This window comes from Bos indicus, chromosome 28 (genome assembly GCF_029378745.1).
Source record: "Bos indicus isolate NIAB-ARS_2022 breed Sahiwal x Tharparkar chromosome 28, NIAB-ARS_B.indTharparkar_mat_pri_1.0, whole genome shotgun sequence".
Lineage (NCBI taxonomy): Eukaryota > Metazoa > Chordata > Mammalia > Artiodactyla > Bovidae > Bos > Bos indicus.
In genome coordinates this window covers 16201169-16223306 of record NC_091787.1, presented here as the reverse complement: position 1 = coordinate 16223306, position 22138 = coordinate 16201169, and the positions used below count along the sequence as shown (strand labels likewise).

General features: G+C 41.2%; 1 protein-coding gene across 2 annotated transcripts in view; it reads left to right on the top strand.

The window, feature by feature from the left end:
- The first annotated feature begins 1861 nt into the window (after positions 1 to 1861).
- ANK3 (ankyrin 3) overlaps positions 1862 to 22138 on the top strand; it is a 382561-nt gene continuing 362284 nt past the window's right edge. Inside the window, exon 1 of one of the 2 annotated variants that reach the window (XM_070781829.1) lies at positions 1862 to 9173. In XM_070781829.1, coding sequence (XP_070637930.1) covers positions 9060 to 9173 — 114 coding nt within the window. In that variant the 5' untranslated portion in view covers positions 1862 to 9059. The remainder of the gene's footprint in view (positions 9174 to 22138) is intronic. The other variant, XM_070781830.1, reaches the window with a different exon arrangement.

Below are 22138 nucleotides of genomic sequence, written 5' to 3'. Positions count from 1 at the left end.
CGAGTTGGATGAAATCTGCCTAGATGAAGCTCCACCTCACAGTATTTGCAAAAGTATTTCCCCACTTCACCCTTTCTTTTAGGAGATAATTGGCTGAAAAAGAAAATTGTTCTAAACTTTTATCTTTTTCAAAAGGGCCTCATAAGTTTTTTCCCAAACATAAAACATTATGTCCCAGTACCTACTCTAGTAACTCCTGTGATTGTATCTTGGTATGGTATAATGGAAGAGCAAGTAAAAAGGTGCCAAGTTGTGGACCATATCATAGAAAGTTTAATTCATCTGATTTACAGTTAGCCTTTTGAATCAACATGGAAGAGGAAACGTTCCAAGACTTACCAAGTTTGTAGGACAAGAAGAAAGAGGAGGAGTCCCACATATATTCAGGAACCCTGAGGGCCAGTCTATATTACAGTCTGCCTCAACTTGGTAATACCTTGTGTGTACATGTGCTGTTTTTGTCTTTTGTGGTAATGATGTTGTTTCGTAAACATCAGTTATTGAAAACATACTGGTAAGGAGCACGTACTGTTATTTCCATTCCAGAAGGAAGTAGTTATAAACTCTGCATGTGTCTCCTCCTAGGGCGGTAAATCGGTTCCAGATCCAAGAAAATGTCATTTTTTTTTTCTTTTTTGCCATACAAAATCTCTGCATGATTGATACAGTCCACAATATGATATAGGATTGCTGCTGCTGCTGCTGCTAAGTCGCTTCAGTCGTGTCTGACTCTGTGCGACCCCATAGATGGCAGCCCACCAGGCTCCCCCATCCCTGGGATTCTCCAGGCAAGAACACCGGAGTGGGTTGCCATTTCCTTCTCCAATGCATGAAAGTGAAAAGTGAAAGTGAAGTCACTCAGCCGTGTCCGACTCTTAGCGACCCCATGGTCTGCAGCCTACCAGGCACCTCCGTCCATGGGATTTTCCAGGCAAGAATACTGGGGTGGGATGCCATCGCCTTCTCCAATAGGATTGCTACATGAGTTTTAATGTGAATATTTGACTATTTAGTATGACTTCCTCTATGGCACCTGGCATAGTGTTCAGTTGTTTTATCCTACTCATGGTCACTATAATATGATATCATGAATCAACTAATTAGATACTCCATTCTCTAAAAACTAAGTCTTTGCTTTCTTTTGTACACCACGCTCTCTCTTATATTCATGGTCAGCAAATGATCACTGAGTTGTCCAATAGTTTCCCACATCTACAAATCCTATCTGCTTCTTCACACATTTGCTGTTTAGTTGTCTCTTAAAAAGAAATGTGTTGAAAGTGGACTTTCTTTCTTTGTGTCTTGGTCAAAACACACCAGCAGAGGAAGCCCACATAAGTCAATCATTGCATCCTACCATAACTGTATTTCAGAATTACAGAGTACATAGGTCAGTGGAGAAGAGAGACTTTAGAATTCCTTTCCATCCCTACATTTATGGAACCAGGGGCTCAGGAAGGATGAGGGGCTTCTCTAAAGTCTTACAGTTACTTTTAGCAAAGTTGAGAGAAGAACTACTTTGCCTTTCTTGCGTGTTTGCATTCTCTTCCCTTTGGACCACCCTAAGTATGATTGTTGGAGAAGGCAATGGCACCCCACTCCATTACTCTTGCCTGGAAAATCCCATGGACGGAGGAGCCTGGTGCGCTGCAGTCCATGGGGTCGCTGGGAATCAGACACGACTGAGCGACTTCACTTGCACTTTTCACTTTCATGCATTGGAGAAGGAAATGGTAACTCACTCCAGTGTTCTTGCCTGGAGAATCCCATGGACCGCGGAGCCTGGTGGGCTGCCGTCTATGGGGTTGCACAGAGTCGGACACGACTGAAGCGACTTAGCAGCAGCAGAAGTATGATTCTGATATAAATATTAAATTACAAGGATTCAGTGAAATATCACTGTTTGGTTATAAACAGTGAGACTTGATTCCATTACTTGGTAGAGTAATAGAGTAAAAAAGTCAACCTTTTTGGAATCTTTATTAAACTATAAGTTAATAAAGACTGAGGGAAGCTATAGTTATCCAGATAGTTTAGGGGAAAAGTAATACAGAAACATATTTTATCTTCAGTAATATATTTGAATTGAGCCTATTACTTGAGAAACTATTAACATTTATTATCAGCCACTGTGCTCAGCTTCTTGGTTTAGAGGGCTGATGGGGAGGAATTGCTACCCTAATAAGGTCTTCTCTGGTGGCTCAGAGGATAAAGAATCTGCCTGCAAGGTGGGAGATCCAGGTTCAGTCCCTGGGTTGGGAAGATCCCATGGAGAAAGGAATGGCTACCCACCCTAGGATTCTTGCCTGAAGAATTCCATGGACAGAGGAGCCTAGCAGGCTACCATCATGGGGTCACAAGAGTCTGACATGACTGAACGACCAACACTTTCACTTTATTAGCCTGATACAGTGGAAACTCAACTGGCTTCTCACTATCTTGAGAAACTAAAATTAGAAAGAAGCAGAAGGCCCCGTGAACAATTGTTCCTCATCTCGACTCTTTCAATCCAGTTATATTCTTCACTTTTTCCTAACACTGTGACTGAGATTTTCTTCTTCATTGATTTGTTGACTGGCTTACTCCTGCCACCCCATACTCCCAAGAATGGAAGCTTTAGAGAAGGGGACCTCATCCATCTTACTGACCATCCTATCACCAGCATCTATGACAGTCCCTGGCTCTAGGGGGAATTCTGCATTGTCTGCTCAAGCATGAACAGTTGGCCAGGTAGACCAAGAATGTGAGGTGTTGAACTGTGAAATTGTAAATTCTGCGGATAGGAAAGAGTCTTTATCCCTGACCTAGAAAGCCTTGTTCTGCATACTCACCACTTGGTTTTGTATTACAGGTCCACACCCCTGCTTCCACAGCACCTGTATGTGTGTCGTAATTGTCAGTTTCCTTGTCTCTCTTTCTCACTGATGATTTGAGGAATGGGACCAAGTCCCATTCACCTGCACGTCCCAGATGCCAAATGTGGTGACCAGCTGAGTGAATGAGTCCATGAGTATGTGAATGCTGCTTTTAGCACAAGTGCCTAAGAACATCACGTGTTCTTGTCCTTTAACATTTCACGTGGAAAGCATGATGACTGACTGCTAAGTGTCTTCGGATGCGTGTTTGGAGAAATATCTGCCTGCAGGAAAATACCTGCTGGCAAGTTGGGCTCTCTTTTTGTTAAGATAAGCTCTTTATGTAGACTGTCTGTGTCCAATAGAAATGTAGTGGGAACCACATATATAATTTTACATTCCAAATAGACATATTTAAAAATCTCTTTAAAAAGTGAAGTTAATTTTAGTATATTTTATTTAACTGAACATATCCAAATATCCTCAGTTCAGCATGAATCAATACATAAAATTTTTACTGAGGTAATTCACATTGCTTTTTTTTTCATGGGGTCTTGAAATCCCGGGTGTATTTTACATCTCAATGTGGGTGCTAAATTATCATCAGAAATACTTGATCTTTTATCTTATAAAATGAAAAGCGAAAAAGTAAATGCACATTTCCAAATTATTCCAACACTTAAGTGTGTTCCAATATCTGAACTGAGGATTTTTTTAAATATAAATTTCTTAATTAAATAAAATTTAGAAACTCAGTTTTGCAGTCTCACTAGTACTATTTCATTGCCAGTCACTAAATAGGGCTGGTGGCTACTGTTTTGGTCAGCCCAGATTGTAAACGCTTCTTCATTTTCATTTTTTTTTAAATTTTATTAAATTAATCTCATGGACAGAGAAGCCTGGCGGGCTGCAGTTGCAGAGAGTCAGACATGACTGAGCAACTAAACAAGAACAAAATAGTCGATTTACAGTGTCATGTTAATTTCTGCTGTACAGCATACTGACTCAGTCATATGCATACTTTCATATTTATTACATTGTAGTTTACCATATATATAATTCATATCATATATATGGGTTACCACGACCATAGTTCCCTGTGCTGTACAATAGCACCTTGTTTATCCTATAAGCAAGGATAAACTTTATTTATCCTATACATATAATTGTGTAAATTCTTCTTAAATAAACCTTTCCTAAATATCTTTCTTCACTTTCAAACATGTACCACCTTCTACCACCTCAGGTCATTGGATTTGGGGTTCCTTTGTGGATGTCTTTGTGGTCATCTGGTTCCACTTGTTTCTCCTGTAAGGACCAGGGCTGCAGAGAGGAAGCAACTTGTCTGGTGCAATTGTTTGTCCAGGACTCTGGGTGCTGGCTTCTTGCTCACTCTTCCACCAGGCACTGCCAGCTCCCTCCTTTGGATGGGACAGAGTCTGGGGGCTATGCCTGCGGGGGTTCATTCATGCGCATCCAGGGATCCCCTTCTTTTTGCCGGCCAGCATGTGTGTGATGAAGAGACCATGGGGGAGCTGTCCCCGGCAGCCTGCCCCTGTCCCCCATGGGAGGTGGCAGAAGCAGCTGGCAGCTTGGACCAGCTGGCTGGCTCCAGGCTGAGGTCATGCTGGTGAGTTGGACAGACAGCCTGCTCCAGGGACAGAGGGCAAACCAAGTACTAAGACAGATGGAACCGAGGCCAGCGCACGTTTATCCAAAGGTGCCGCCCTCTATGAGAAGTGTGAAAAGGACCACCAATCCCTCAGTATGATTTAGTCACTGCCTTTTTTTTTTCCCATGTGTCTCATCTGAAAATGAAGAATAATCTGCAACTGTGAGTTAAGCATTTCCTAGGGTGCCTTTCTGTCATTTATAACCATTGATGGGTTTCGTGCTTGTTTTCTTTCTTGTGCCCCACATTGTTCAGAACCCGCTCAAGATCTCCTGACATCATCTTTATCTAGGGTGCCAAAATTAATGCAGTGACGATGGATCCATTTTTCTTTCTGAAGGAAAAATATTTTGACTCTCTCTTATGGTGAGGCTGTTCTGCTTCTGAGAAAACTGAAGTGGGTGCAGCATGAAATATTCTCATCCCATCAAAACATGCACTTTCCTTGTTATCGAGAGCCGGGGGCAGGGTTGGGAAGGTGCAGCTTCCTTGGTGGCTGGCAGCGGTGCTCTTTTTCGTTTTTTTCATGCTCCCCTCCCCCATTCTTTATGTACTACCCACCCTCCACTTCTCCACGTCACTATGTCCTATTTTTTTCAAAGTGCACTTTGAAACTGTTGTAACTTCAAGATCACCAAGAGACAGCATCACCTCCACAGAAATCAAATACACTATTTATGTGTCAACTCAGCTGAGCAATGTGGAGACACAGTATAAGTGACAACCGAGAGTAGTCAAGTTGTTAATTGGCTGAAGAATAATCAAAACTTGTCGTGGAATCCTGGCAAGGTGTTTGCCAAACTGAGGAGAAAACAGCTCGGGTAAAATGTCCAGTGTATTGATTTGGTTTTACTTTCATTGGCATATTTTAGTCACAGCGTTTTGATTCCTGGATTAGAATTTATTTGGGAGTATAGCCATTATTCCGGATGCCAAACTGGAAAGTGATTTTTACTTTTTTATGCTAGTTTTACACTCTAATAAAGTGAGGACAAGAAGGACTCAATGAAACATGTCACTTCTGATCAGAAATCAGGAATTATTTTGAATAAGATTAAGAGGAAGATTTAATAGGAGGAATCACTTATTGATATAATTTCTGTAATCAAAGGTAGACACCAGGGAAAGATCAAGACTCCTTGCTGCCGAGTGCCAGATTTCAAATTTCAAACCGTGCTCATCCAACCTGCCTTCAGGAGGGAGGCTGAGGAAGTCTAAAAGTTGGGGCTGTAGACAGTGTCCCTTCCATTCAGCTAGGTAACTTCACTCTCTGATTTATTCTCAATGCCTGTCCTGTAGAGCCTATTCAAAGGAAAGATTTCTGCAGCTAATAAAAGTTTGAAAGATCAGTCTTTAACTTTGTTTCGAAAAGCTGGTGTAGGAATTCTTGTACCTGGAATTTTTATAAAGCCGGAATAGCTTTTTTTTTTTTTCCTTAAGAGAAGTTGTTCCTTAACTTTCTATAGCTTCAGCATTCCTCAGATGGGCCACCCCATCCCATGCAAGTCCTATTCCTTACACCCTCATGGCCAGTGTCAGGGAGCAGGCCTGGAGAAGCTACCCCGTGGACCTCGCATTACTGTTTGAGGTGCTTACTGCATCTCCTTCTTGCTGCAGAGACCCGCCCCTCTGCTTGGAGACCTACTCTTATACCAGCTGCAAAGTTTTACTTGGAAGGTTTGAATGAATTTGATCATCACCCAGAAGAGAACAATCTCGTGAGACTGAAGTGGAAAAGTTTTATAAAACTTCAGGCAAATAAGTTTTTGAAAGTTCTTTTCTTGGTTGTTTCAGCTACGATAAGAGCTTGCTTTCTAGAATTATTGTTAGAACTGTGAATGTAGTTTAGGAGAAACAAATGCTAATATCTGTGCCAATCTTGGGTAAATGCCTTTGCAATAAATAAATAAATAATAAATAAATGCACCAGGGGCTTTATATAAGGGTGTGTGCTGGGTAGGAAGAAAGGAACTAAGACTTTAGTGATATTACCATCAAATCCTAGGACTCACGGAGCTGCCTTTCTTGGCAGTTTTGCTATTAAAGTTCTAGTTTAAAAGTAGCAAACAGAAGCCCATATTTTCTGTAAGAGAATCTAAATGAGCTATGTCTTAGAGTTTAGTTTTGGTGGGACAACCACTAACTGCAAAATCCACTATAAAAAAAAAATCATATTACAGCGGCATATACGTTGTGACTTATTCTCAACTTCTAAACATTTTGGGAAAGCAAAGAATTATTCCAGAGAGAAATGTGTCCAAAAATACCAGGACCTGTTTTCCTAATTTCCATCTTTGCTTTTGCTGATAGAGATCAATGGGACAGTAGCTTTGCCAGCCTTAGATGGCAAAGTTACCTTGGTCAGGTGTGCTTATAAAAACATTTTAAAGTAGCATTAGTATCTATAAAGGAAGAAAAAAAGAGAAGATCCTGGAGCCAGTGGGAAATCAGCCAGTTTTTTAGCTGGCTATCCTCTTCAGCTTGCTGAAAATAAGGATAGGAAATGTTGTGAATATTCCTCAGAAGCCCAGGATGGTTAATATCAGGAGCAAGCACACAAAAGTTTAACTTTTTATATTTTCTGCCCCACCTATTACTATTACAATAAAAACGTCTTCTGATAGAAAAGCGTTTATTTTTATTATGAAGCTCCAAATACAGTGTATTGCTTTTGGATCTGAATTACATTTCATCCCTTGCCTTCCTCCCGGCCCCTGCTTTTTATCAGACGACGGTTTTGTAGGCAGTTGGGAACTTTTCTACAACTCCTCCTTCATGTAGATAGTTTCTGTGGGAAAGCGAGCAGACAAGTGTCAGTGGGCCCTCAGAAATATGGGCCACAGTGATTTTCACATGGTTCACGGTGAAGCCATCTATTGCAATCCACTTGCAGTAGGTCACGGCCATGGTCCTCATTTGCTTTCCAATCTCTGTCGCTGCCCAGGGGAAGATGTAAGGCCCCCTGCTAGGGAAGAATGAAGAAAGTTCTTGATCTCCAATCAGAAATACAGTGAGTAGTTGTTGGCAGGAACTTACACTTGGGGCTCTTAATGAAGCAGGTCAACAGCAGCCCCGGGGACCTCCAACCAAATCCTTGTACAACACCTCTGGACTGCATGCTTTGGCCTCCACACATTTTAACAGTGACTCCTGCGGACTGAATCCTGGCGTGCTGCTGTTCATGGGGTTGCAAAGGGTTGGACACAACTTGGTGACTGAACAACCCCCACCACCAGCTGCAAACTCAAAACGCACTGATTTCCAAAGTCAAGGACTTTGAATATTAGAAGCACACACACTAAGTCTTTTCAGTGAAGCATCATCTTTTTCTCCCCTGCTCATTTACTTGGGGAATTTAAGGTTTCTCACTGGGGCCTGTAATGGTTCAGGTCCAGACTGACGTTTCAGCCATGTTTTGGGCCCCATGTGTTTGAGTATATGAATGATTCCTGACTTATTAGATTTCTTCCAGTGCGTGCATCCTAGCAGAAGATAGCCCAGCAGGCCTTGAGCCCTGCTGCTGCTTCACTTCACCTCATGAATATTCAGAAGCTGCAGTCATTGAGGACTCAGGTGGCAAAAATAGTAAGGTGATTGAAGTGCACATGAACGCCGAGTCCACATTTCCGCGACTTGGAGCCCCTGACTGCAGCGCAGATTTTCTGTGACCCTCGGACCTCAGGAGGGGAGAGTCCTGGGGAACCCCTCTGAATCAGGCATCTGTTCCCTACACCAACATGCTCATGGCCTGCTGTATGATGTGTTGTAATCAGCATGTTGTTTTTAAAAGACAACAGGCCCTTCTGTGAATCCTCCCCCACAAAATGCATTTAGGCTGATAGTCGAGCATAAAGGCCTCACTGTGGAGATGAGCAATGCATGCATTGTTTTCCCCATCATGCAGTCAGGATCTCCACAGCAAAATCGAGTGTCTTTTGTAAAATCTTATTTTATTTTATTTTGTCACCATCAGCAGTTACACTGGAGTAGGAACCGCTCCATTCTCTTACGGGTTAAATTCTGCTCTGTGCAGACCTAGTGGTGATGTATAAATTGCAGCCCTGCCTTTTTTTCAAAGGATTCTAAAATAGGTTTTCAGAATTAGTGCTGGATTTTTGCTCCTGCATGTGTGGTGACTCTTGATTTTTTCCCTTCAGAGAAGCATCCTTTGCAGCATTCCCCCTTCCGAGGAATCACTTAGACACTTCCAGCTGGTGGCAGGGGATACAGCCATAATACAGCTTCCTGTGTCCCAGCTGTCTTTTTCACTACGGTAAATGCATTAGGATGGCTGCACTCTCGTGTAAAGGTTCAGGTACAGGGAGGTGTAGGATGAAGTCTGGAAACCATCGTTGGGGTTTTTAAAGCTTCAGCTTCTCCAGCATCTTGGCATTTTGAATGTCTTCCTGCTTGGAGTCCAAGGTTTCTCTCCAGTGATTGGAATGCTGCTGGAAGCCTGATTAAAGGTGCCTGAGGATATCACCTTCTACCAGGAAGCCCTGCGTGCTTGAGAGGGTCCTTTTCAATGCATTATGGCTCATGCGGCCTCCCAATTAAAGAAAACCCGGGATTTAGAAATCAATGCTGAAGAAGAGACAGAGAAAAAAAGGAAACACCGCAAACGGTCCCGGGATCGGAAGAAAAAGGTAGCTATGTATGCCAGTGCATAGATCTTGCCTGGATCCTTTATGTTTTAATTCCTCTTGGCATCTGTGAGAAGCATTCGGGGCTGTTTTTACATGTGGTGTAGAGTGTAAATTGGGTGTGTAAGTTGGGTGTGTAAATTGGGAACAGATGATAGAAACCCTGTGGTAGACCACGGGTGGAGGGTGGGCAAGGCAGGGCAAGATTTTATCCCGTGTGGGGGGGTTGCAGTGCTGATGCGGAAGGCTTGTACTTGACATAGGCGTGGGCATGCTTCCATGACATGCAAAGGTGTTGCAAGGGAGTTCAAAGTAGTTTCTTTCCAGCCCAGTCAAGGTTAAATGCACTGCGGTGAGTTAGAATTGAGGGAGAGAGCAGAGAAGCAGCCTTTGTACTTCTTAACAGTTCTGTCTCATGGAAAAGGAGCTTTTGTGCTAGAACTGTGTCACATGTGTGCATTTCTCAGGCAGATCTGTGACCTTAAAGACGTAACAGTAAAGTCATTTCCTGCTTTGCTTTTTCGGTTCCCTCTTTCCTTCTGACTCTCAGTTCCATAAGGTACTTCCTAGGTAGGTTGTGCAGTGGAAATAAGCTGCTGGAAATAACTTTTCTGTATTCTTTAAACCACTGAAAGCACAGAGGTTTGTCTTTCTCTACTGGCTGAGAGTGATTATCCTGAATGCAGGAATTCCCATGACAAGGCAGGGACTTCAGCACTGAATGCTTTAGATCCGAGCATGAGTATTGATCATCCCCTACTGATACTCTAATGCAGGGGAGCAAATAGGAGGAATATTCTGGGTCACTGGTGTTTAATTACAGCCTCAGAGTGCTTACCTTTTGGGGGCTGTGCCCTTAAATATGAATCCTAGATACCGATTTGGAGAGTGAGGCCCGAAATCACTTTTCTTCCATGACAGTTCATAAAAATTGACTAAAACTCTGTGATCTGAATATGGAAGTCAGGTCATAAAGCATTTTTATGTCTCTTTGTGAGAATTCCCAAGGGAAAGATCATCTTAATTTGCTCTGAGCAGTGATCCACATGCCTTGCAAATGACATGCAGATTTCACCCACCACATGTACCTTCCTTCAGGAGTAATCATGAATATTTTCAGGGCCTTTGCCGTTTTCTTCCAAGTAAAGGTCTAGAGAAACCTCTTTGCCTTTTGTTACTGGCAGACTTTCTGAGACTGAGTTCAGAGAGTTGTGGTGGTTCTGCCACATGACATTAAATATAGGTGTTTCCTGCTTCAGGGTTCTTGCAAAAAAACTTCTTGAACATATTTTCACAGAAGTACAGACTTAAGTTAGGAAATTCTCAGCAGGTGTATTTCAAAGCCTCACACAGCAGAGTTGTTACGAAATTGCCTAGTTTTGCTAGGTTCTGGTCTAATTTTATGAAAGTTAGGTTTGTCTGTGGGTCGGTCACTATACTTTGACCTCTCTATGCACATCCCCCTCCCCCACCCCCACGACATGATAAACTGCCTTCTAAGAAACACAGGGACAGGAACATACATTTGTATAAAGATATAGTTTCATCATTAATGTCGATATTCTGTGTAAGAGTTACTAGCCGAGCCAGGTTTATGGCCAGCCGTGTCCCGGGGGAGCAGCGACAGGTCTGCTGCCCTTGTGCCCAGTCCCCTGTTTGACTCGAAAGCAAAATAGTGAAGGGGTGAACCAAAGGGAGTTTCTGGGCTCACTGAGCTGAAGCAAATGCTTTGTACAACAGAGTCTGTCCAATGTAAATCTCTTAGCAACCAGAAGGGAACGTGGAGAAATATCAATATCGCTATCGTCAACGTGCAGGCAGATTTAAGTGTTTTGTTCTCAGGGCACTCACAGAGGAGGTCCAGAAAGGGGCTCATGGATAACAGTCCCATTGCTATTGTGCTTTTTAATTCATAACACAGTATAGTATATATGTTCCCCATCAAAGGTACATGTATCACAGAAGATTTAATATTCATAGCCAGATGACCGCATGGACCACTTCTATGTGCAAAGTTAAGGTTAAATGACTTTGAAGACACGCTCTGTATCTCCTTCCATGACACAGTGTATGTTACACTTATTTCCTACAAAGTGAATTATTTCAGCTTTTAGTTTCTTTTTTCCTACCTTTTCCTAAAATCCTAATTAAGGTTTCTGGGCTATTTTACTCCATGTTGTAGGCCCCTGTCAATTGAAAAGCTGCTTTTAAATATTTTGCAGGGAGGACTTTCCTGGCAGTCCAGTGGTTAAGACTACACACTCTTCACTGACACTTTCGCTGCAAGGGGGTGTAGGTTCTATCTCTAGTCAGGGAACTGGGCTCCCACATGCCGTGCAGTGTGAGCAAAAAAAAAGTTAACACTGCATTTGCATTTTATGAAAAAATGTGTATATACACACACACATATATATAGTGGGTTATTATGGGACTCATTCTCATTCACATGCAGAAATATCCTCTAGGATATTTTAATTACAAAAAGGAATAGTGAGCAGTCTCATAAAATCTCAAAATACAAAAGGAAATCTTAAGAGTATCTAGTTTATAAAACAAGGAATTTGATTCATGGTTCCCCTTCAATTCAGGTTTGAGCAAGCCCAAGATGAACCTTTCTTGATTATATGACACAGAATCATACAGTATGGGATATTACTAAGTATTATACTCAAATCATAATATGCATGTAAAATTAATATAAGATTCACATTTCAGTTTTTTAAACCCAGTGAACTGCACATTTGGTCTCTTTTGAATATTGATAACCATGAATAACTGATTACCACAGAACCACCTGGGAAGCCCCTAAGAATAAGTAGGAAACTTCTAGGAATTTATGATTAGTTGAATTTTAGTAATGATGATGGCAACCCACTCCAGTGTTCTTGCCTGGAGAGTCCCAGGGACGGGGGAGCCTGGCGGGCTGTCGTCTCTGGGGTCGCACAGAGTCGGACACAACTGAAGTGACTTAGCAGCAGCAGTAATGATGTATTTTATTCTTGGCACAACAACTTTCATATCAAGTAAAAGAAAATCTTCCTGTTTGTTAAAAAAAGAAATTTACCTAGATGAATGAACACTTAATCCTTTTATCATCTGACTTTAAGGAAAAAAAGTTTCAGTGAGTATCTAATGTAAAAGTTTCTTACCCTCATTTCCCATTGCTCTTCCCTGATCTGTTTTTCAGCTTCACTCCCCTTCTGTCCTGAAGGACTTAGGTTGGCAGCAAGTAGGAGGCATGCCAAAGGTAAACAGTGACGGTGGGTGGGTTAGTATTGGATCCATGCCCTTACTAAGCACCTTGCAGGGAGGAATGCTGCATCTCCTGCATTCAGCAGGCTCCCTGGCTCGCAGGTGTTGGTCTGGAGAGGGTCCCAGCCACCTTGAACCTCCAAGAGTTAGAAATCACAAATGCTCTTCAGCCCCATACTATCCTTGTTGCCATTGGCTTCTGGTGCCGTGTTACCCCCATGATTTGCCCTTCCTCCACATTATATTATTAAATTATAAAATACATCTCAGTAGTGAGGAATATTAGGATCAAACCTTAATTTATTCAATACTTTTATGTAGTTTGTATATATTTACTACATCCTGTCCAAAAAAAAAAAAGAAACAAGCTTTGAGGTGACCATGGAAATTTATACTTAAAAAAGGACGCTATGGAATTTCTTTCTCTTTCTCTCTCTATGAATGACCAAGGAATAATCAGTCAATTAATTCTGTGATTATTGATGTCAAACTCATACAGCTATTCCAGTGGCAGAGCAGGAATGAATGAATATTCATTGCTTTATTTTTGCATTCATGCACTCATTCAGCAAATATTTGAACAACTTCTGGCATTAGGCATTATATTCTGTGTTGGAGACAAAGCTAAATGAGGCAGAGTGGCCACAGTACATTATATTGCACTGTGCTTCCCGGCACAAGGAGGAAGAAGATAACAGCACCATTAAACACTCTACAAAGAAGGAGCCACAGCAAGAGCCCCCCACCAGTTCAACTCGATCGGGCTCCCAGAAGGTTCTTGGCGTAGCTAAGCCTTGGAGGAGTCAGCGAGATAGACAAACGGAAGGACAGGAATCCCAGGCCAACAGGGGTTCAAGTATGAGAGACATTCAGCTGTGTGAGAAACAAACAGTATTTTGGAGAAAAGGGGACATGAGGATATGGCAGAAAAAATGGCTGTAAAAGTAGTCAGGGGCCAGGTTACGAAGGTCTTTGTACGCTGTCTTACGGAGCTGGACACTAACCCCTGCTCAAAGGAGAGAGGGACCTGAGTGGTTTTAGGGGTGATGGTAAAGAGAGGAGGCTGAAGAGCTTTCTGTGTTGAGAACCATCCTTCAAGCATCAGTGCTGTGGGCATCAGCCGGAAGAGCCATCAGGAAGCACCAGTGGTGATGATGCAGGCATGAGAGATGCTGAGGGTCTGAGCCGCAGCAGAGATGATGCTGATGGAGAAGGGGGTGTTGCATACAAGAGATATTTAGAGGAAGACTCAGTAGAACTTGGCAGTGGACTGTATGTAGGATGTGAGAGGGAGAGATTGGATTCTAGGGTGACTGCCAAGTTTCTGGCTTGAAGCGGAAGATGAAGAATTAAATTTCCTGGATTCATTTCTTTTCTCCCAGGACATTTCTTGACCTCTTATAAAGTGCACCAGATAGGGTTTTAAATTACCTTTTTCAGGTGGAGGCTCGTTTATTTTTCACAACAAACCTATGAGAAAGTATTTCTATTATTTCCGTCTTCCAGATCAGAAAACTGAGGCATGAGCCTTGGGGTTTTGCCTCAGAGTTCCCACACTCGTTGGTGACAGAGCCAAGATTCCAATTTGAGTAGCCTGACTCTCTAGCTTGTTTCCTTAACTACTCCACTATACAAGGTATGTGGTTAATATTTTCACAGCTACACATCAAGGTGGGCTTGATTCAGAGAATCTTCTAAATGATAAGCTATTTTCTAAACATCTGGAACCTTGAATAATAAGCTTTATATCTCTGAGTACCCCACTATTGCGGTTAGTCTGTTTTTCTTACCCTCTGCAATAGATTTTAATGTTTTACCTTAAGAATTTCTATCTTTTTAATTTTGAAAAATGCAGTGAAAAATTGCAAATACCGTAACATCAAATCCTCAAAGACATGTTTCTGTAATAACAGCACAGCAGTGTCTTAGGTGCTTGTGGTATACCAGACAATCTGCAGAGTGATTTCTATGGATTATTTCTTTTTTTTTTTCCTCACAGCTTTTCTATGAGGCAGGTATTATTTTCATCCCAATTTTTCATAGTTGAAACCGAGGCTTGATGAGACTAAATAACTTGCCTGAGGTCATAAACCTAGTAACTGGAGGGTCTACACTTAAACTTGGGTCATAGGACTTTGGAATCTGTCCATCTGCGTTTATTGTAATAGAACTCGAGCGCTGTCTTTTCAGATCAGTCGCTCAGTCGTGTCTGACTCTTTGCGACCCCATGAACTGCAGCACGCCAGGCCTCCCTGTCCATCACCAACTCCTGGAGTTCACTCAGACTCATGTCCATCGAGTCAGTGATGCCATCCAGCCATCTCATCCTCTGTCGTCCCCTTCTCCTCTTGCCCCCAATCCCTCCCAGCATCAGAGTCTTTTCCAATGAGTCAGCTCTTCGCATGAGGTGGCCAAAGTACTGGAGTTTCAGCTTTAGCATCATTCCTTCCAAAGAAATCCCAGGGCTGATCTCCTTTAGAATGGACTGATTGGATCTCCTTGCAGTTGTTTTAGGCTAAGGCAATTTAAGGATTTGAGAAGAGATTTCAGGGGACCTGATCTCTTGCCATAGAAGTGTGATGCTTCCTGACATTTTACAGAGTCTTCTGTATCTGGTCATCTGGGTACCTGTGACACCCATGATGTAAGATGCCAGGCAGGAGGCTTTTACTGCAGTACCTGTGCTTTGGGGAAGAGGACTGTGTGGGCTCTTAAGAGACAAAGGGAACCTAGTCTGTTTTCTGCTCTGCCGAGTCCATAGTCTCTAGACCTCTAGGGAGCCTAGTTTCGCTCTCAACATACTTGATATCCTGCTCTGAAATTAATTATGTATTTATATGTGTGTCTCACCCAAGAAACTATGAGCTCCTTGAGGGCAGAGGTGGTATCATACTCAGCTACTACCAAACTGGGGCTTTCGGAGTAGGAGGATGGATAAGAGGGTTGGTGAAAAGTGAGAGAGGGCGAAAGGTGGTGGCTGGATGGACAGAAGGGTGGATGAGAGGCCGTATCATGCTTAGAAACATGGACTATAGAGTCAGATTGAGTTCAGGGGCTGGTGCTATCCCTTAGCTGCTGTGTCCTTGGGGATTTATTTAATCTTTAGATGCTTTGGTCTCTTCAACTGCAAAATGAATACAGTAATAGTTGCCACAGAGGTGTAATAATGTCAGTGAATTCATATTGGAACCGTGCTTGACATAATGTTAAGAGCCATAGAGTGGTAGTTGGTGGTGGTCCTATTGAACAGAAGAATGGATTATTTACATCCTGAGCCTTCAAGAGGGATTGTGCCAATAAGTCAGCTCACTAAAGCGGGGCAGGTAATCTCCCTAGGAGCATGTCTGGCTGCTGCCTTGGCTCCACTCTTCTGCATTTGGAAAAGGATGGATGGAAGAAGGCTTAGCTCGCTCGTAGGAAAGGCTGTAAACCTTTGTCCTTTGGTGTGCCAGAGGTTTAGAAATAGGGAGGCAATTCAATAAGACTTGTCAGCTGATTGGTTCTCTGTAATCTGTTATGATTATGGTACTTTTTTTCTCAATAAAGTCATCTGTTTATTTAAGAAAAGACTTAGTAGCTCTTAATCAATTACCTTTTCAACCAGTCCAAGATCATGACAGGGATAAATTATGCATTCATTAATGTCTGAATAGTAGTTTTAAAGTTTTCATTAGTTTTTTTTTAATTGATTTATTTTCTAATTGAAGGATAATTGCTTAACGCATTTTATTGTTTTCTGTCAAACATCAACATGAATCAGCCATAGGTATATAAATGTCCCTTCCCTCTTGAACCTCCCTCCCATCTTCCTCCCCATCCCACCCCTCTAGGTTGATACAGAGCCCCTGTTTGAGTTTCCTGAGCCATACAGCAAATTCCCGTTGGCTATCTGTTTTGCATATGGTGATGTAAGTTTCCAGTTACTCTCTCCATACATTTCACCCTCTCCTGCCCTCTCCCCGTGTCCATAAGTCTGTTCTGTTTCTCCATTGCTGCCCTGCAAATAAATTTATCAGTTCCATCTTTCTAGATTCCATACAAATGTGTTTAGTATGACATATTTATCTTTCTTGTTCTGACTTGCTTCACTTTGTATAGGCTCTAAGTTCATCCACCTCATTAGAACTAACTCAAATGCATCCCTTTTTATGACTAATATTCTAATATTAGAATATTATTCTAGAATAATACACACACACACATACACACACACACCCCACAACTTCTTTATCCATTCATCTATCGATGGATGTCTAGGTGGCTTCCATGTTCTAGCTCTTGTAAGTAGTGCTGCAGTGAACACTGAGGTACGTGTGTCTTTTTCAATTTTGGTTTCCTTAGGGTATATGCCTAGGAGTGGGCTTGCTGGGTCATATGGTGGTTTTATTCCTAGTTTTTAAAGGCATCTCCATACCATCTTCCATAGCGGCTGTATCAATTTACATTCCCACCAACAGTGCCAGAGGGTTACCTTTTCTCTAACGCTTTTGTTAGCTTGTCATTGGCATAATGCAGCAGTTAAAACTGTTTCTTCATTGCTCCTGAGGCTCTTGATCTTTTCTGTCTTTTAATTTTCCTTTGGCACGATAACCAGTTATTTTGTATGTGTGTTTTATTGAATCTCAATCTGGAAAAGTGCTAACTTGTCATAGGTATGCTTGAGGAGTAAGGATTTGGCAGTGTTTTAAGTTCTTTATAGTTATAAGAATAGTTTACATTAATGGTGTCACATTTTACCTGCTTCTCTGCTCATTTAATAGAAATGTATTGTGCACCTCCATTGTGCCTATATGGAGATTAATAAGATAAAGGGTGGAATTGTAGATTCATCTACTTGCTGTCTTTGTGTTTCTCCTTGTGACTTTGCCCAGGTAGGGGTGAAGGACTGAGTTATAAAATGAGTATTTCTTATTGGGCCTCCAGTATTCTGAGTGACTTTTACATTCCTCGTCTTATTTGATTTTATGTCAACACTATGCCATAATTTTATCTCCATATACAGAGGTATTAGCCTAAGCTTAAGTTTTGTTATGTAACTTGCCTCGGTTACAGAAATAGCTGGGCTTATGACCAAGGTCTATGGTTGTAAGTCCCTTTCTTGGGCCATCTGAACCTCTCCAGGAGAAATTTTTTTAAGGGAGGTTCTTACTAATAGGCATCTATAGTGAATTCTTATGTCAAGAGAAAAATTGTCACCTTTGAAATGTGAAGAGTTAAATTATTTAGTAATCAAGATTTTGATAAATTCATCATTTGCATTTAACTGCAAAATCTAAATATTGTATAAAGAGTTACTTAAGTTACCGTAATTCCACATTTAAAAAAATTTTAAAGAAGAATTCAGTCACTGAAAAAACTAAATCATTAGTTTACATCTATTGACTGATGTATAGGTCACTTATTGAAAGAGAATGTCTAAATACAATGTTACACTGTCAGTTACGTAATCCAAACTTTCTTATGGAGATTTTCCTATAGATAGGTAACATTCGGAAACTAGCAAGCTGTTATTATTTTACCCAAATTGGTGTTTCTAGTTTGTACAAGTTAAAAGTGGAAGAGTTGAAAGCAAAGCAGTGGAAATCAAGCTTGAATCTTTTACATATAAATCAGATTTTTCCTGGCATTTATCCCATTCACTCAATTATGCTTTCCTGGACTCATAGTGGTGTCATGAACTAGAACAGTCCATCACTATCAAATATAGGAGCTGCCTATAAAATGTGTAGGTTTCAATTTAGCTGTAGTTGGTCCCAGTAAATTATTTCTCAGTCATAGGTGGCCTTCCACTTATTAGGATCATGTCATCAGTTCTGTTTGCATTTAGATGAAACCCATTAGAATGGGTCGAATAGAGACTAATGTTCACATCTGCCAGTTTTGTGGCTTTTCTTTTGGCAGCACAAAAGCCAGCTAGCATCATTACTGTATGAGAAGGATGTGTGCACTGCGTGGAAAAGAAATAGGAGGGAGAAGTTGGCCAGAGAGGGTTGGATGGAAGGCAGCACAAGATTTTCTAGTGACCGGAAGTCAGTGACACAGACACATTTATAATTTACATGCAGATCCCCTAAGACCCTTGTTATGTTAATATGAACAGCATTATTTTATCATAATGAAATAAAATTTTGTAAGAAGTCTATACAGTGGAAGAGGTAAACAGATGGTCAATTTTGTTTAGTAGAGGATTAAAAACATGAATAAAGTAGGCAAGCAGTAAGGAGAAAGGTGTAGGGAAAGGGCTTAGTATTTATTACAATTCATGGTTCTGGAAAGAATAGGCTTTGGGGCTAGGTGTGCATTTATACGGCAGCCGCATTTAGCTGTGTGGCCTTAAACTAAATTTCTTTGGGCTTCAGACTCCACATTGGTCAAATGGGGCTATTAATCCTTTTCTTCATGCGTGCGTGCTCAGTTGTGTCTGACTCTTTCCAACCCCATGACTGTAACCTACCAGGTTCCTCTGTCCGTGGGATTTCCCAGGCAAGAATACTGGAGGGGGTTGCCATTTCCTTCTCCAGGGAATCTTCCCGACCCAGGGATCTAACCCACGTCTCCTACATTGGCAGGCAGATTCTTTTCAACTGAGCCACATGGAAATCCCTTTACTTGAATACATATTGTTAAGAGTAGAAATACTGTAAATGCATTTTGCCAGGTTCCTGGCATAAAGGGAGCCCTTACGAGGGCTTCCAGCTTCCCTTATAGTGTGGGCTCCCAAATGTAATCAAGTGACTGTAGCCAAGAAGGGGGCAGAGGAACTGAGAAAAAAAAAAGGGGGAATGTTCTGAAGAAGGTTTACACCCAGGAAATATTCAAATTCTTTGATGAGTGAAATTTTACTCATAGATTTGCCTCCTCAAACAACCATTTGAGTCCTTCAGTTCAACCCTTTGCAAACTTTGCTGTACTCTCAGGGAATTTACATCTGCCATTCTGAGAAATTCTCTCAAAGATTTTTATGTTAAATGTATTTCTCAATCATTAGCACTGTTAATAATTAGCTTTCTCAGTAGTTAAATGATAGCCTAGGAAGACATTAAAGAAAGCATAAGAACCATATGTACAGATAGAGATATCAAATCATTCTTTCAACAAATGAACTTGATTTTACAGATTAGGATATGAATACTGAAATATTTATAGAGGAAAAGTACTTATTTGAGCTAGTGAAACAATCTTCACTGGAGGGTTTATACACTATAATTACTGAGAAGAAACTAAATGCTACCTGTACAGTATGTCTATAAGAGACATATTCTGTATTTCATCATCCCCTCTAGGGAGCATGGCAGTTAAAGACCTGTTTCTGCAGTTGCCGGATGGTTGGGGACTGAAGGAAGAGTGAATAATCTGGCCAGTATAGAGCTATCACCGTTTGTACCTGGTTTCAGAACTCGTAGTGGCCTGCGGACTGCCTTCCTTTACCAGCACGTTCTCTTTTCCCCACTTTCTTCGACTGCCACTGGGGAGGGCCTCTACCATTTTCAGTCAGATTTTAAATCAGGTACTCCACCCTGGACCTAGTTGGCTCAGTTCAGTATCTGACACTTAGAACTGTTGGTGTGTTTAAACAGTTTCATTCACCCTAAACCAAATAGGAAAAAAAAAAAAAACCAACCTGAAACCTGGCATTTTTATTATAGGCTCTGTGTGATGTTTGTTTAGCTGTGGCGGGTCTTTGTCACAGCCTGTGGGATCTTTAGCTGTGGCATGTGGGATCTAGTTCCCTGACCAGGGCTTGAACCAGCATCGGGAGTTTGGAGTCTTAGCCACTAAACCACCAGGGAAATCCCATGTGATTTTTCACTTTTCAAAGAGGACAGCATAGTGAGATACTCAATAGCAAAGTATGTGGGACATCATTTACCCTTTCTTTCATTTATTGAGCTATAATTCATTGGGGAATTACAGTGGGCTGGGCACTCTATCCAGTGCTGTGAGTATTGAATAAGGTGTTGAATAATAAGGTGTTCAATCCTTATGCGTGGATGGTATTATCCTCATTCTCTGTGTTAAGGGAATTAACACTCTGAAAGTTTCTGCAAGCCCAGGGTCACACAATTAGCAAGCGTACAGCTAGAGTTCAAACCCAGACCAGCTTGATAGCCAGCCCTGTGCTGATTCTCTGATTCCTCACCCCTCATTCCCACCCATTGAGAACACAATTTTCCCAGAATATTGGGCTCCATGAAATCGTTATTTCCTGGACCATGGAAGGTCCTGCTGGGCTTTCTGCCCCTAAAAAATTCCTAATAAGATGTTTCTCATAATTGATCCCCGCCCGCCCCCCCCCCCAAACCAAAAAAAGAAAAGTCCACAATGCGGCATGGAGGGTAGGAAGGTGATAATACTGAATGGCATAAGTCAATTTACTTAACTTCAAGCCACTTTCACTTTACACATTAACTTGAAATACACCCTACCTTAACAAAATCATAATCATATTAATGGTAAAATAAATGTGAATATAATTAATTTCTAAATGTTGGAAGTCTCCAAATTTTTGAAGATAAGTGGTGAAATAATTTTGTGTTGGCTAATTCAGTGGGTTTTTTGTTTTTTATTCCTTGGGTTTTGAAATCAGTGCATTCCTGTGTGTTTGCCCATGTCCTCCATCTCATACTTAGAATTTTTTATGAGAAAACTGTGGAAGAAGTTTATTTTATAATAAACAGCTCACTCAGGGCCTCAAAACAAACAAATTTTCAGAACCTAGGTTAAACATTAAAATATGATTTGTAGTATGGTAAGAAATTAACACCACCATCAAAAGTGTACTTCAGCTGATGACATAGACAGAATATTAGAATTTGAGTCACCATCAGCTTTGCCTGATTCTTATCATCAGCATAGAAGAGATCTTGGGCTTCATGAAGTGATACTCCTTTTTTTCCCTTGGTAATAAGAGCAAGGAGTAAAAATCTTTAATTTGGGAAAGGGAAATGTTAAAAATTCTGAATTAGGGGTCTAAATTCTGAGTGTCCGAAAATTTTATTATATAGAATAGAGGATTTCGGGTTCTACTAGGCAGCCTCAGTGTGAATCAACAGGAAATTCACCAGCAGAAGTTAGAGTCCATTTACAGTAAAATAATTGGTAGATGCCAAAGGCTTTTATCTCAGCTAATATTTACATGAACCCTCTAAATTAGGTTGCTTTATTCTCATTTTGCAGATCAGGAGAATGTGGCTCAGACATTAAATTTATCAGTTGTTGTTATTAGGTAGCTAAAATTCTATTCCTACGCTTTTGAGACCCCATGAACTGTAGCCCTCCAAGCTCCTCTGTCCATGGAATTTTCCAGGCAAGAATACTGGAGTGGGTTGCCGTTCTCCTTCTCCAGGGGATCTTCCTGACCCAGGGATTGAACCTGTGTCTCCTGCATTGGCAGGTGGATTCTTTACCGTTTGAGCCACCAGGCAAGCCCGAATTTATTAGTAACACAGCAAAAATGAGAGACAGAAGTTGAGCCCGTGGTTGTCAGACTCCAAAGCTTTTCCCCATCCGTACTTCACTGTTCTGCTTACAGATTATTCATGGATCATGTAATTTTCTTGCATTTGGGGAAATCTTTTACTTCCATTTTTCATTATTTTATTTTCTAATCAGTTTCTAAATCATGTTTATGCCTCCCCATCACCAATGTTATCATTCATTAATTTTATGTGATAAATGCCAGATAAGAAGTGCTTTTTAAATAACGATGCATGGCT